Source organism: Nelumbo nucifera, chromosome 2, assembly GCF_055504915.1.
Source record: "Nelumbo nucifera cultivar China Antique chromosome 2, China Antique-T2T, whole genome shotgun sequence".
In the NCBI taxonomy this organism is placed as follows: Eukaryota; Viridiplantae; Streptophyta; class Magnoliopsida; order Proteales; family Nelumbonaceae; genus Nelumbo; species Nelumbo nucifera.
The window spans coordinates 12,185,451-12,197,808 of NC_142650.1; the positions used below are offsets into that span (position 1 = coordinate 12,185,451).

At 40.4% G+C, this 12,358-nt stretch overlaps 1 protein-coding gene across 2 annotated transcripts; it reads right to left on the reverse strand.

The window, feature by feature from the left end:
• Positions 1-1,777: 1,777 nt before the first annotated feature.
• LOC104597247 (WRKY transcription factor WRKY24-like) lies at positions 1,778-4,933 on the reverse strand. 2 transcript variants are annotated; one of them, XM_010258703.3, is made up of 5 exons: positions 4,587-4,933; positions 4,080-4,268; positions 3,256-3,899; positions 2,959-3,129; positions 1,778-2,619 (listed from the first exon to the last, which is right to left on the reverse strand). In XM_010258703.3, exons 1-5 carry the CDS (start codon positions 4,884-4,886, stop codon positions 2,124-2,126), a joined length of 1,800 nt encoding a protein of 599 aa, XP_010257005.1. In that variant the 5' UTR covers positions 4,887-4,933; the 3' UTR covers positions 1,778-2,123. The 2 variants fall into 2 exon arrangements, with proteins under 2 accessions (XP_010257005.1, XP_010257004.1); XM_010258702.3 differs by having other exon boundaries at positions 4,080-4,271; positions 4,587-4,932.
• Positions 4,934-12,358: the final 7,425 nt, after the last annotated feature.

Here is a 12,358-nt window from a genome sequence, read left to right on the forward strand (position 1 = left end):
CAAAAATAATCAACCTTTGAGAATCAGTATCAAATAGACTCAAGGCCAACTTCTCAAAAATCAGCTTATATGTCAGAAATGATACAAAATATACCGATTTTTGAAAAAAAAAACATTAATTTCAAGAATCACCGATTTTTGAAAAATCAATAATAAAAAATCATCATCGCTGCCCAACATCATCCTAATCGGAGTTATACCCCTACTCACGGCCCAAATCCTCCCATGATATCATATAATCAGTGGTAGTATGTTGACACAATGGGCCATGAAATCTGGGCCTTATTGTTTTGACAATGTCAATTGGGGAATTGGTCTAAGTCTACGTCAACGATATATATATATATATATATATACAGGAATTCTTAACTATTTCGAGTCTAATCTAATTTTATAGTAATAGTAAAATTGGTTTACTAAAGACTCAAAAGTTCAAGTCTCACTGCAAAGTTATTTTTAAGTGATTTTATCGGTGGTGTATAATATTTAAATATCGTTGTAATTAAATTTATCTATGATAATACTATACGAATTCTATTTGGATAGAAACTACCTGCAGCCGTAGATAGTCTGCTAACCTTGAATAGAATCGAGATGATGACGTGTACACATGTTTAACATTGGGCCAATCACCAAGTGATGGTGGCTTTGTTGCTATGTCTTTGACATGGCTAAGTTCTGCATCAAGCTGACATGGCGTATCATCATGATTGCTCCTCTTCTTTTTCTAGCGGATTCTAATTGCGAGTCCAAAGTTTAATTAGTTTCTACCCAAAATTCCAAACAACTAGATTATGTGGTCTCTCTCACTGAACATACGAGGGCTCCTTAGGAAGATCATTCATTTATAAATTATGTATGTTGTGTTTGGTAAAAATCTAAATAGCTAGCCTTCAATAAAAAAAATTGGCTTTTCACAATAGTTCGATTCGATCTAATGGCTTTCCCAAAACGTTTTAGTGAACGCAGCTACAGCTCAATTCAAGCTTCAACCCTCCCAAACGGTCAGACAGGGTATAACCGGATGAGTTCAATTCTGAAAAATCTGGAGATTGGGGAAGACTTTGACTTGATCAAACAGTGAACACCTTTTCAGTCTCACTTGAAAAGAACACGGAAGAAGAAACACCATATCATTTCCTCTACCGATGAGTAGATAGATGTGCTTTGTTTTAATTACTTGTTGTTTTCCGGTTTTCCCTCTCTGTTCTCTCTTCCCAATCCCCATTCTTCATTAATAACCAAACAAACGAGGAATCTTTTAAGTAAGTCGGTGGGTCGGTGCGTACGTAGGAGCGGCCCACTTGCCACTTGGAGAGTGCCCCCAACCCCAATCACCATCTTCTGTCAAAGAAGTTGTGTCGTTCAAAGTCTCTCATACGTAATTTACCAACTTAACCTTCTCTCCGGAATTGAGCAAGAAGAAGGGAAAGGGCAGTGTTGATAATTTCAACTTTCAAAAAGAGGAGGATGAGAGATGAAAGAAGGAAAAAAAGAAGTCGACGTGGACAGACTTGGCTTGGCATCAACAAGAGGAGACAAGCTGAGGGCTTAACCTCAACCAATTCGTTGGCCAAGTAAAAACACCGCTACAAATCTTTGACTTGGACACGTTCAAGGCCGCTGGTGCTGCCACTTGTATGCATCACGCTTTCATACTCTTCTTCTTACTTCTTATTTATATTTATTACTGTCTTATCTTAAGAAACAAGAAAGATAGACAAATCACGCTTTATTAATAACAACAAAGAATGAAAGGGCAGCATCTCCGTTTAAATTTCATCATCAAAAGAATATATGTTATTGAATTGGAAAATCAAATAAATAAAACTCTCTCTCTCTCTCTCTCAAATTCTGTCTATTTCTTACTTTGTGATACATGTATGAATTGAAATGAGGCCTTTCTCTTTTCTTCTGACACTGCAAGAGAAGGGCCTCAAAACAAATGAACCAATGGAGAACCAACTTGTTCATGTCAGTTTCAGTTTCAGAAATATACAAGCCAAATCCCTACCAAATATACATTATACATTAACCAAACAAATTTAATGTGTCCTGTTGAATCTGTTTTAGAGCTAGCCCTCATCCCCTCCCTCCAACTAATTAAATTAGTATCACAAGTCTCAACAGAGCAGTGACTCAAGAAACAAGTCATCCCCGGGCTCTTCTTTGGCTGTAGCGAACACACTACTGTCAATGTGTAGTGATTGGTTGGTGTAGGAGGGCATGGAGTTTCCAATTCCTGAAGAGAACCCAAAATTGCCGGGGCTACTATGGCTGCTACGCAACATTTCTAGTGTGAAGGGTGGTTGAGTTTCGGCTGTTATTGGTGGTCTAACGCTGCGAAGCGGGTTGGTGGAGCTGTAGGGACTAAAGGTATTGGTAGTGGGGGTAGGCCTTATAGCAGCCATGGCCACATTGTTAGCAGCTGCAGCAGTGTTGTTGTTCTTGTTATCAGGTGTGGGCCTATTAATCAAATGGCTTCCGCTGCCACGAGCAGCCGGAACATCGTGGTTGTGTTTGCCCTCGTAAGTGGTGATCACCGCCCTTAGGTCATGGGATGCTCTCTCCACATGCTTTCTAACCGGGCATCCCACATGTGTACACTTGTAGTAGCTCCTGCACGCCAGCAAGAAAACCATGTCAGACACAAAAAAAAAAAAACAACAGATACACAGACAAACAGAGAGATCGAATTCAAACGTCTTTGATGCAAAGCTAAACAAATAAAGGATCTATTTATCAACATAAAAAGTAGGTCCTGATCCTGAATAAGGTTCAAAATCATAAACCAAGCCCACGTTCCATGCAACATGTAAGTTGATGAAGAAAAAAACACTATTAAATATGACTAGATTGGGCGGCACTTCTATGGATAATGGATGACTATTTTTGACTGCAACTTGAAAGCTAAATGCCTTTGCAAAAGTAAAAGGTGGGATGAGGAATGCTTATTGCCTTGGATTGGGATTCCCCTTCACTACTTTCTGCCCATATTTTCTCCATCTGTAACCATCATCAAGAATATCGATATCGCTTGTTGTTTGGACTATAACTCTGGGCTCTCTCACGGTTCTGCTCCCAGCTGCTGAGATACCCTCATTTTGATCACCCTCTGTGGTAGTCTTCCTGAACTCCAATAAAAGAATGAACAATCAAAACCAAATTTCACCATCTCCTTACCTAACTACGGAAACATACATAAATGAGAAAGAGTATCTTCCTTGTTGCGATGAATATAATAGTTAGGCTTACCATCGTTTTGCATTGGGTTCATCTTCATCAAATTCATCTCCTGCTGATCTGCTCATCTGAGAGCTCTGCTCGAAGTCGTCCTCCCCCATTGAAATTGATGAATTCTCGGGTGTTGCACCGGACTCCATTATTTGCGATGCCACCCCTCGTGTTGCGAACGACGGATCTGGGATTTCCGAGATGGGGGCTGCAGACGCTTGAATTCGATGAGAGGAGGAGGAGGATCTTCTGGTTGACTGAGGCTTTGGATGGTTGTGGTTACCCTTGTACACTATCTCCGTAATCTGTCCATCCAAGGACCTCTCCACTTTCTTCTTAACTGGGCAATCCGGGAAAGTGCACTTGTAATAGCTACGTGGATTCTCGCTTCCTTTCACCTGTTTTTGCCCATATTTTCTCCAATTATAACCATCATCCAATCTCCTTTGCTCCCTGAAAGATTGACAAGGTTGAGAGTACTGATTATGATTCGACTGGAATCCACCGTTGCTCTGGGTGTTGTTGGCTTGGATGCTGGAAATCTCATGAGAGAAGTTTTGCATCGGAGCATATTCAGATTTCACCATGGGCTTCCCGGATGAGAAATCGGCTTGCTTGGTGGGTTGAAAATTCCACTCTTGCTCAAGTCCTTTTGAGTTTTCGTCCTATCCAAGTTGGAACGAAACAAATAAGAAATTTCGAAGAGCTATCTATTTTATTTATAAAAATGATTAAGAACTCAAAAAGAAAATGATAAGAGGGATTCCCTCTGATCGGGAGAGGGAAACGAAATAAACATGGACAAGATAAAACAACACAGCACGCGAAGATGGAAATTAATATACCTTAGAAATCGTAGTGATAGAAGATTCAAACATGGATACCGAGCCCATAGCGGGCCTTGTTTGGGGTTGAAAAGAGAAATCCGGTAAGTTTTTCTCTTCCTTCTTGATACCATGCTGGTAGTTAACAGAATTACTCTTCCAATTGAACGCTTGAGAGGGAAGTGTCCCAGTCGTAGGAGACTGCAGAAGCTGCTGATACACACCAAAAAAGAAATGCACTTGAACTCAGAATTCTCTAAATAAATCAATTAATCAATCCAACACAGAGAAACAAGATTAACTGAGCTACCCAACACAAGACAGACAACAACACGTGAAGATTTTAATTAATTAAAGAACAACAAATGGATTTCGAGTTTATTGATTCTAAGAAGACAAGATCAGAAGAACGTAGAAAAAGGAAAGAACGTTGATCAGATTAATCGTACAAAAGAGAGGGGGAGAGAGAAGCGCGCAGTATTCATGGAAACTTGGAAATTAAGCAAGAGAGACGAAGCGTATACTTACATTAGAAGCGGAGAGGAGGACGGGTGAATCCAAGAGGTCGGTGGGGCTCAAGCCAGGTGGAATAGCGAAGTAAGAAGAAGGAGAGACAGGAGGAGGTGAGATGGGCAGTGAAGGAGGAGGAATCGACTTGAACTTTGGAACACTGGCTCCAGTTCTATCGGCGAAATGATCAGAAAGCCATTTGTCGTCGTCACCGGCGAGAAGGTCGGAGAAAGAAGAAGTCATGAATTGGTTAGAGAATGAGAAGGGTGTTGGATGAGAATTTGCAGATGTCTCTAAGCTCCCAGATGAAGAAGCCATGAGAGAGAGGATGAAATGTGAGATGGGCGGTGAAACACCCTGTTGAAAGGAGTAAAAAGATGTGCAACATAGTCACATCCCCAAGGTCCGAAGCATTTTCTGAGAAGCTAAGAGGAGCTTTGACCGTGGAAAGTTTCCTTTCGGTCAAAACGTGTGGCTTTGACTGGCTGGCTGATTGCTGAAGGAAGGAAAAGAGGCGGCTTGCCTCCTCGCGCGCGCGCGCGCTCTCTCTCTCTCTCTGGCTGTGTGTGTAATCAGCGTAATCAATGTCTTATCCAATCCCAACTTTTCGGGACAAAATTACTATTTTTACCCCTAATATTTTCGCATATGACATTGTCCACACATTGACTAATGGTGACTTTAAATGTCTTTCATGCCCCTGTGCATTGTATAATATTCAAGAATGCTCCACCATTCCTCTAGAAGAAGTGAAGAGCAATCGTTGTAAGCCTGTCCTTTATGTTGGACCGCAACATACGGACCCCACAGTCCCATCCCACCGTCTATTGGGAACATTTGATATCTCCCGTCCTTTTACGGGCCTGTTTGGCATGTCTTTTTGTATGGTTTTTTTGGTTGTTTATAAGTTGGGAAGACCGATTTTTGGTCTATTCCCGTTTGACTTGCAGAAGATCTAGCCGTCAAAAGGTGGAGTGTTAAAAAGATGCGAGAAGCCCATTTTGGACTGATTTCGGGAAGCCTCAAATGAAGTTTTACGTGTTTTTTACGTTTTATTCTCATGCGGAAAGGCACAGAAAGACGTGCATCTACCAAATGTGCTTCGGACTGTTCAGATCTTCATACAAAAGTTAAATGCGTCTTTTACATGCTAGAGCTGCCAGAAGATCTTCCCAAAAAGACACGCCAAACGGGCCTGTTGTTTCTTACGACTAGCTGGCTGGTTTCTTTGTTCGCTTCTCCTTATTCCTTCCAACATGGGACTGAACGGTTAAAACCCCAAGAAGCAAATGGCCCCCATACAAGGAATATCCGGACAGACAAGTAGGGCTGTCAATTGGACTGGATTTGGTCCAATCCGATCTAGTCCAACATTGGTTTATTTACAAATGGACTATCTGATTCAAACCCTATACAAATCGGATCCAATCCAATCTAATTGAAATGCAAATGGACCAATTGGAGACCCAATCTAATCCAAATTAAATAAAGTTTGAAAATTACATGAAAGCCTAAAAATATAAAATAAAATGTAGAAATATACTAAAATTTTCACAATTTGGATTAGACCGTTCGTAAATAGACTTATCCATGCTCAAACAACATACTGAAAAGAGCATTTTCTATGCAAAAGTATTAATTCATCTTAAAATAAAAAGCCTACAGTCCATAATCCCAGATTCCCAGTGGGCTAGTGAGCTTCCATTATTTGATGCAAAAGAGCATTTTGGCTCTAGGCAACTCCACTCATCGGTTCAAGTCACCAGTCACTCTCACTAGCTAGTCAGTCAATCACATGAGGGATGCTAAATGTAAGTTGTTTTTTGTTTCTCTGTCAAAAGTAATAAACTTTGTTTCTCCATTTCTCAGCACAAGTAACCAGTAGCATGTAAGAAGTAGGTCACAAAATTCAATGAAGATGTAAAGGAAATATTGTGGGACATCTGAACCAAGATTTAGGCGTGCTTCAATTCAAGAAAGGGTTCAGGTGCAGAAGTATTTTCTATTTTATCACCCAGAGATACAGGGATGGCAGCATGAGCGGCTCCTAACCCTACACTTTTCTATTATATTTAATAGAGATGTTACAAAAATGTTGGGGGAATTAAGTAAATTCTATTAAGTAGGATGGTAAAGTTATATGCGGGGGTCTCTTTGAAAGACAAAGGAAAGTCAAGAGCAAGAGATAGGGTAAAGGATAGGGTGAATGAAGTGATAGAATGATGATCTCGTTATGAATTAGACCCCATTTATAGAGAGAGATCCTAAGGTCCCAAAAGGAATGAGCCAAAAGTGTTTGATTCCCATTAGGGAAAGGAATCTTGGATTCAATGTCATTTGTCAGGGAACACTGCTAGGGTTTCGCTATATGTCTTATAAAATATCTCAAAGACGAGCTTTCATTTCGTATGAGGATTCTCATAATGCACGTGCGCTACTTCCTTTTGCGAGCCTCTTAGACTGACATAGTGCGGGTGATGTCACTATTTGTCTCTCATATCCTTTCTAATCCTACTAGACGTCTTGTCACACGCGTTATTAATGACGCACACATTTCTTGTACTCGTTTTTAACCTGCGATGAACTTAAGCTCATCGTGATTGCACGATGGCTTTAAGCTAATCGCAGTTTCGTGCGAGGCCATGAGATCATCGCATTTCTATGTGGGTTCTGAGGTCATCGCAGATGTATGCTGAGTTATGAACTCATCACAGACATTCATGTTGTAGTGGTTTAGCACCTTCTGTGCTTTCATGGTCTAGGTGACCATCATACACCTACAAAGAGTGTTATAGAATCCAGTATTTCCATAAATGCTACTTTTATGGAAATACATATATTTATTATATGTATTTATTCAAAACATTTTTGTACAAATCTCTAGGATTTCAGTTCAAGCCGGTATAAGACCACATATACTTATTAAATTCTACATGATACATCAAGGAAAACCCCCTTCTTGTTATGAATGTCAAGTTCCCACATACCAAACAAAAAGGGAATTGGTACAAAGAAACAAAGAATATTTCTGTCAATTAGATTCACAAAGTAATTTTCTATCAACAATGAAAACATGCATTTCACCAAGTAAAATGAAGGTGCAACAGTACATAAACGTACAAAACCTTATTCTTGATCCTAAACATAGAATCAACAGGGAAGAAACAAGAAAGTCTTGGCATGCTATGCATAGATTAGAGGTTGGAAAAACGAAATGGCTAGGTAATCACTGTAGGAGCAACAATGGAGGCCCCATTTGTGATTGTTGGCTAGGGCTTGCCAAGCTGGTTGACAGGAATTTAAATCTGGCCAACTCATAATATCATGTAATTCTTAAACATTTTCTGATCTATGGGCTTAGTCTCCTTGAACTCATAGCTAATCCTTATCTGTGTGGCCTTTGTTGGTTAAAGCCTGCCTGAGTTTGAAACACAGGAAAGTGACTTTGAAGCTTGGAGAATTATAGTGACTGCAGTCTACAGTGCAACTTTTTGCTACTATCGAATTTTCAACCAAGTTCAAATAGTAGCAGTTTCCAACTGTTTGCTACTAAGGCATGTATAAAGAATTTACATGAAAAAGAAGAAAAACTTTCCCTGTTTTCATGACTGCATCATTTTTTTTTTCTTTTTTTGTTTTTGAGAAGCAAAATGGGAAATAGAATGATGTAGTTCCCACTTTAAAGCAAAGAAAATGAAGGCAGGTTGTTCGTTTGATAACTATGCTTTATTATTCAAGGTTACACATTTTGAATAAATTAAGGCTTGCCCTCAAAACTCAGTATGATGATATGGGATCCGTCATCATCTAGATGGGGGCACCAATTTTGTCTTTATGTAATCAGTACTGCATAACATACACTTAGATTGAATTGGCTTGTTGGGTATCAAAATGTAAAATAGTTATAGGGATTAAAACAGAGCTCTAAGACTATAGATTGAATTATTCAAAATAAATCTCTGTACCGATCTTTTTATCTTAGAATCCTCTACAACTAAAACCAAATATAAGAGGCTAGGGATGAGAAAAAAATAAACAAGAGAGAAAATACTTGAATGAACCTAACAGTCACAGAGGTCTGAGGTCTGAAGAGCATATTGCTTGAGAGAGAGAGAGACATGGACCAAAATACCACGGGAGTGTTGTCACTGGAGGAGTATTGTCATGGGAGAAAGTGAGAGGGCGAGAGAAAATAAACAATGATAAATCGCTGGGGAGAGAGAGAAATACCATCGGGACTATCACCGGAGTTAGGAGAATATTGCTGGAGAAAAACGGACTATCGTCGGAGTTCGTTCAATCTTTAGACTCTAAAGATGGAGTGATGGAGGCACCAAGCTCTAGCCTATGAAAGTTTCCAAGCTTCAAACGAAATGAAGGGACCAGCGGACTGATTAAAAATAATTGGCTTTGGGTCCATTTTATGTATAGACGATTTATATATGTTGGGAGCGGTCCAAGTCCATATCATTTTTAGGACCGTTCAATCCGTCTATAACAAGTCCGATTTGGACGGGTCCAACCCGAAACCGGTCCAATGACACCCATACGGACAGGGAGTGGGACAGCCCAAATATAAACCGCCCATGTCGTCGTCGATTTGGCTGACTGGTAATGGAAAAATGTGTCGTCTAGAAAAGAAGGCAAGTTAAGATATATGTATGGAAATAATTATGATGTGTATCATCGATCCTGATCCTCACTCAAAGAGCTGGGGCATTGGAAAAAACATCACTTTGATTTGATGAGTTGAATTTGAAACAACTTCCAGAACAAGTAAGAGAAAATAAATAAAGGATTTTGAGTATGGAATTAAATAAGACAAAAAGGTGTAGGAGAAATGGGCCATTCATAGGCCCACGTCTCGTGCTCACGACTCACGAGTCACCACACCATTCATATTTCTTTCTCTCTCTTCATAAAAACAAATTTTCTTCTTGACGTAATAATACACGTGTAGCCTACACTCCATAGTCTGGTCGCGGCGTGAATGCTGGAGGCACAAGACATTGCATGGGTGAGCAAAGAGTCTCAAGGAACATGCGAAGCACGTAAGACGAAGAAAAGGTGGGTGTGGAACGCCCTCCCTATTTCAGTATCAGCCCCCAGCCTGCAATTTAGATTCACACACAAGTCAATAGTTGTTTATTGAACAAAAAGTTTATTTCAGGTTAGATATCGCACAGCATGGAGCCAATTCAAGCTACTAGCTCAAACTTCAAAGGTTTGGTTTGGGTGCGTGTTTGAGCGCTATCGACGACGCTAGCTAAATGCCTAAAACCGAATGAGCAATTAGAATAGATGATGATATCAAATTAATTAATTTAAGGGTTGCTTTCTCTTATAATTATTATAAGATAGAATCATGGAGATTCATAGCTTAATTTGCGTTAAAACTTTAAAAAAAAAAAAAAAAAACGTACTGAAAACAAACAGCAAGTGGATATGGATCATTTGCCCTCCCAGTCCCACCAGAAGGAGCTAGTGTAGTTATAACTTGGTGGTCCTTAAGTATTAAAAATGAAATCCTACTTTACCCGCTAATCGCGCCCACAGGTCTAATCTCAGTGGCTGATTAAGAACCAATATATTCTCGCTCTCTATATCATGCATGAGTACAAACATGAGCATGCTTTTAGCCACATTACAAGAAGAAATAGGTTGACAGGTCGCTAAACTCCTTTTCATGGAGTCAAACTGATGTGCCATGTGCATTTGACGTATAAAAATGGTTTAAACAAATGGGCATAGGAATCACATGAAGCTTGCCTACTATCGATGCGAACCGTGGAGACGATAGATGCTTAGTGAATATGTCAGCAAGCTGCTTAAGAGATGGAATGTGATGGAGCTGAAGTGAGCGCTTAAGGAGGAGATCTCGGAGAAAATGAAAATCAACCTCAATGTGGCAAGTGCGAGCATGAAAAATTGGATGAGCAGCAAGGTAACAGGCACCCACGTTATCACAATAAAAAGCTAGAACCGAAGGTAGTTGAACTCCGAGATTTGTTAGTAGAGATTGTAGCCAAAGTAATTCAGTGGTGGTATTGGCAAGAGAACGGAATTCAGCCTCCGTACTCGACCATGCAATGGTTTGTTGTTTCTTAGCACTCCATATGACATTGTGAGAGCGAAGATAGATTCAATAACCACCAATAGATCGTCGATCATCTAGGCAGCCAGCCCAATCAGCATCAGAAAAGCCAGTGAGGTGAACAGACAACAGTGAGGAGAAAAACAACGCATGATTTAAGGTGTGTTTAAGATACCGAAGAATGCATTTGACTGTCACTCAGTGTTCATCAGTAGGATTATGCAAAAATTGATAAGCCTTGTTAACTACGAAGCTAATGTCAGGGCGGGTGGGAGTAAGATACTACAAACCTCCAACAATACTCCAATACTAAGAGGGGTCAGAGAGAGGGGAGCCATGGAGCCTTGAGAGCTTAGTAGAGGCCACCATCGGAGTAGAGAGAGGCGTCACACCATCAACTCCAGCACAATGAAGGAGGTCAATAATATATCGGCGCTGGAAAAGATATAGTCCATTTGTATCTCTGTGAACTTCAATCCCTAAGAAATAATGTAGGGAGCCGAGGTCCTTGAGGTTGAAAGAATGTGCCAGGCTATTAACCAGGGATTGAATGATAGCTGGAGAGGTTCCAGTAAACAGTACATCATCCACATATAATAAAAATTAACACTGTGGTCCCCTCTAGATTAAATGAAAAGTGATGGATCGTAACAGGAAGAGCGAAAACCTAGCTTAGCAAGTTTAGTACTAAGCCAAGAGAACTAAGCCCATGGAGCCTGTCGAAGCCCATAAAGAGCTTTGGATAATTTGCACACATGAGAAGGGTGAGCATCATCTTCAAAGCCCTTCGGATGCCTCATATAAATATTTTTAGTGACAAGCCCATTAAGAAAGGCATTGTCGAACAATTGATGGACATCCCACTAATGGGAGACCACAAGAGACAAGATACTGCATATAGTGGTCAGTTTAACGACAGGGCTGAAGGTGTCAGAAAAATCAACTCTCGGTACCTAAGTAAAACCTTGAGCTACAAGTCGAGCCTTATAGTGATCCACAAATCCATCCAGTTTTCTTTTGATTTTATATACCCACTTAGAACCAACCACATTCATGGAAGGTTGATGTGGTACAAGCTCCCAAGTCCCGTTGTTAACTAGAGCATTGAATTCATTGGACATGGCATCACACCAATGTCTATGGTTGGAGGCTTGGGAGTAAGAGGTGGGTTCGGACTTATTAGCTACAATTGAAGCATTAAAATAGAGAGGTAGAGGGTACCGAGTAGTAAGAGATGCAGATGGTGAAGTAATGGAATTCATGGATTAGGTTACCATAGGATGAGTGCGCCTTGTAGGAGTAGGAATCGATTGAGTGGTATCCAATATATCCTGAATTAGTCGAGTATGTGGGTGAGCCCGAGGGGAAGAGTAATAGTCATCCGAGACGGGATCTGAAGCCACAGGAGCAGACTCGGGGCAGATAAAGGCGATGGCGTTGAGGGAGAAGAAAACTGTGAGTTGTCAACTGGTGCCGATGTTGGACTTTGGACCAAAGCTATACAAACTAGAAGTAGTGAAACACCATTGGTGCTTGGATCAAGAGATGATGTTGGTGGTGGAAAACCTGGAAAATATTGTTCGTCGAAGACAACATGACAACTAATATATAATCGACCAGTTTTGACATCATGGTAGTGATAACCTTTGTGAGAGGAGTTGTAACCAAGTAACAAGCGTAGCCAAAAGGGCGGAGA

Bases quoted from the DNA above. Each gene is read 5' to 3' on its own strand.
- LOC104597247 (XM_010258702.3), bottom strand. From the start codon at position 4,886: ATGGCTTCTTCATCTGGGAGCTTAGAGACATCTGCAAATTCTCATCCA. The intron at 3,900-4,079 runs GTATATTAATTT...CAACTTGGATAG, and splicing joins CTATCACTACGATTTCTAAG to GACGAAAACTCAAAAGGACT. The intron at 2,620-2,958 runs GCAATAAGCATT...GCTGGCGTGCAG, and splicing joins AAGGGGAATCCCAATCCAAG to GAGCTACTACAAGTGTACAC.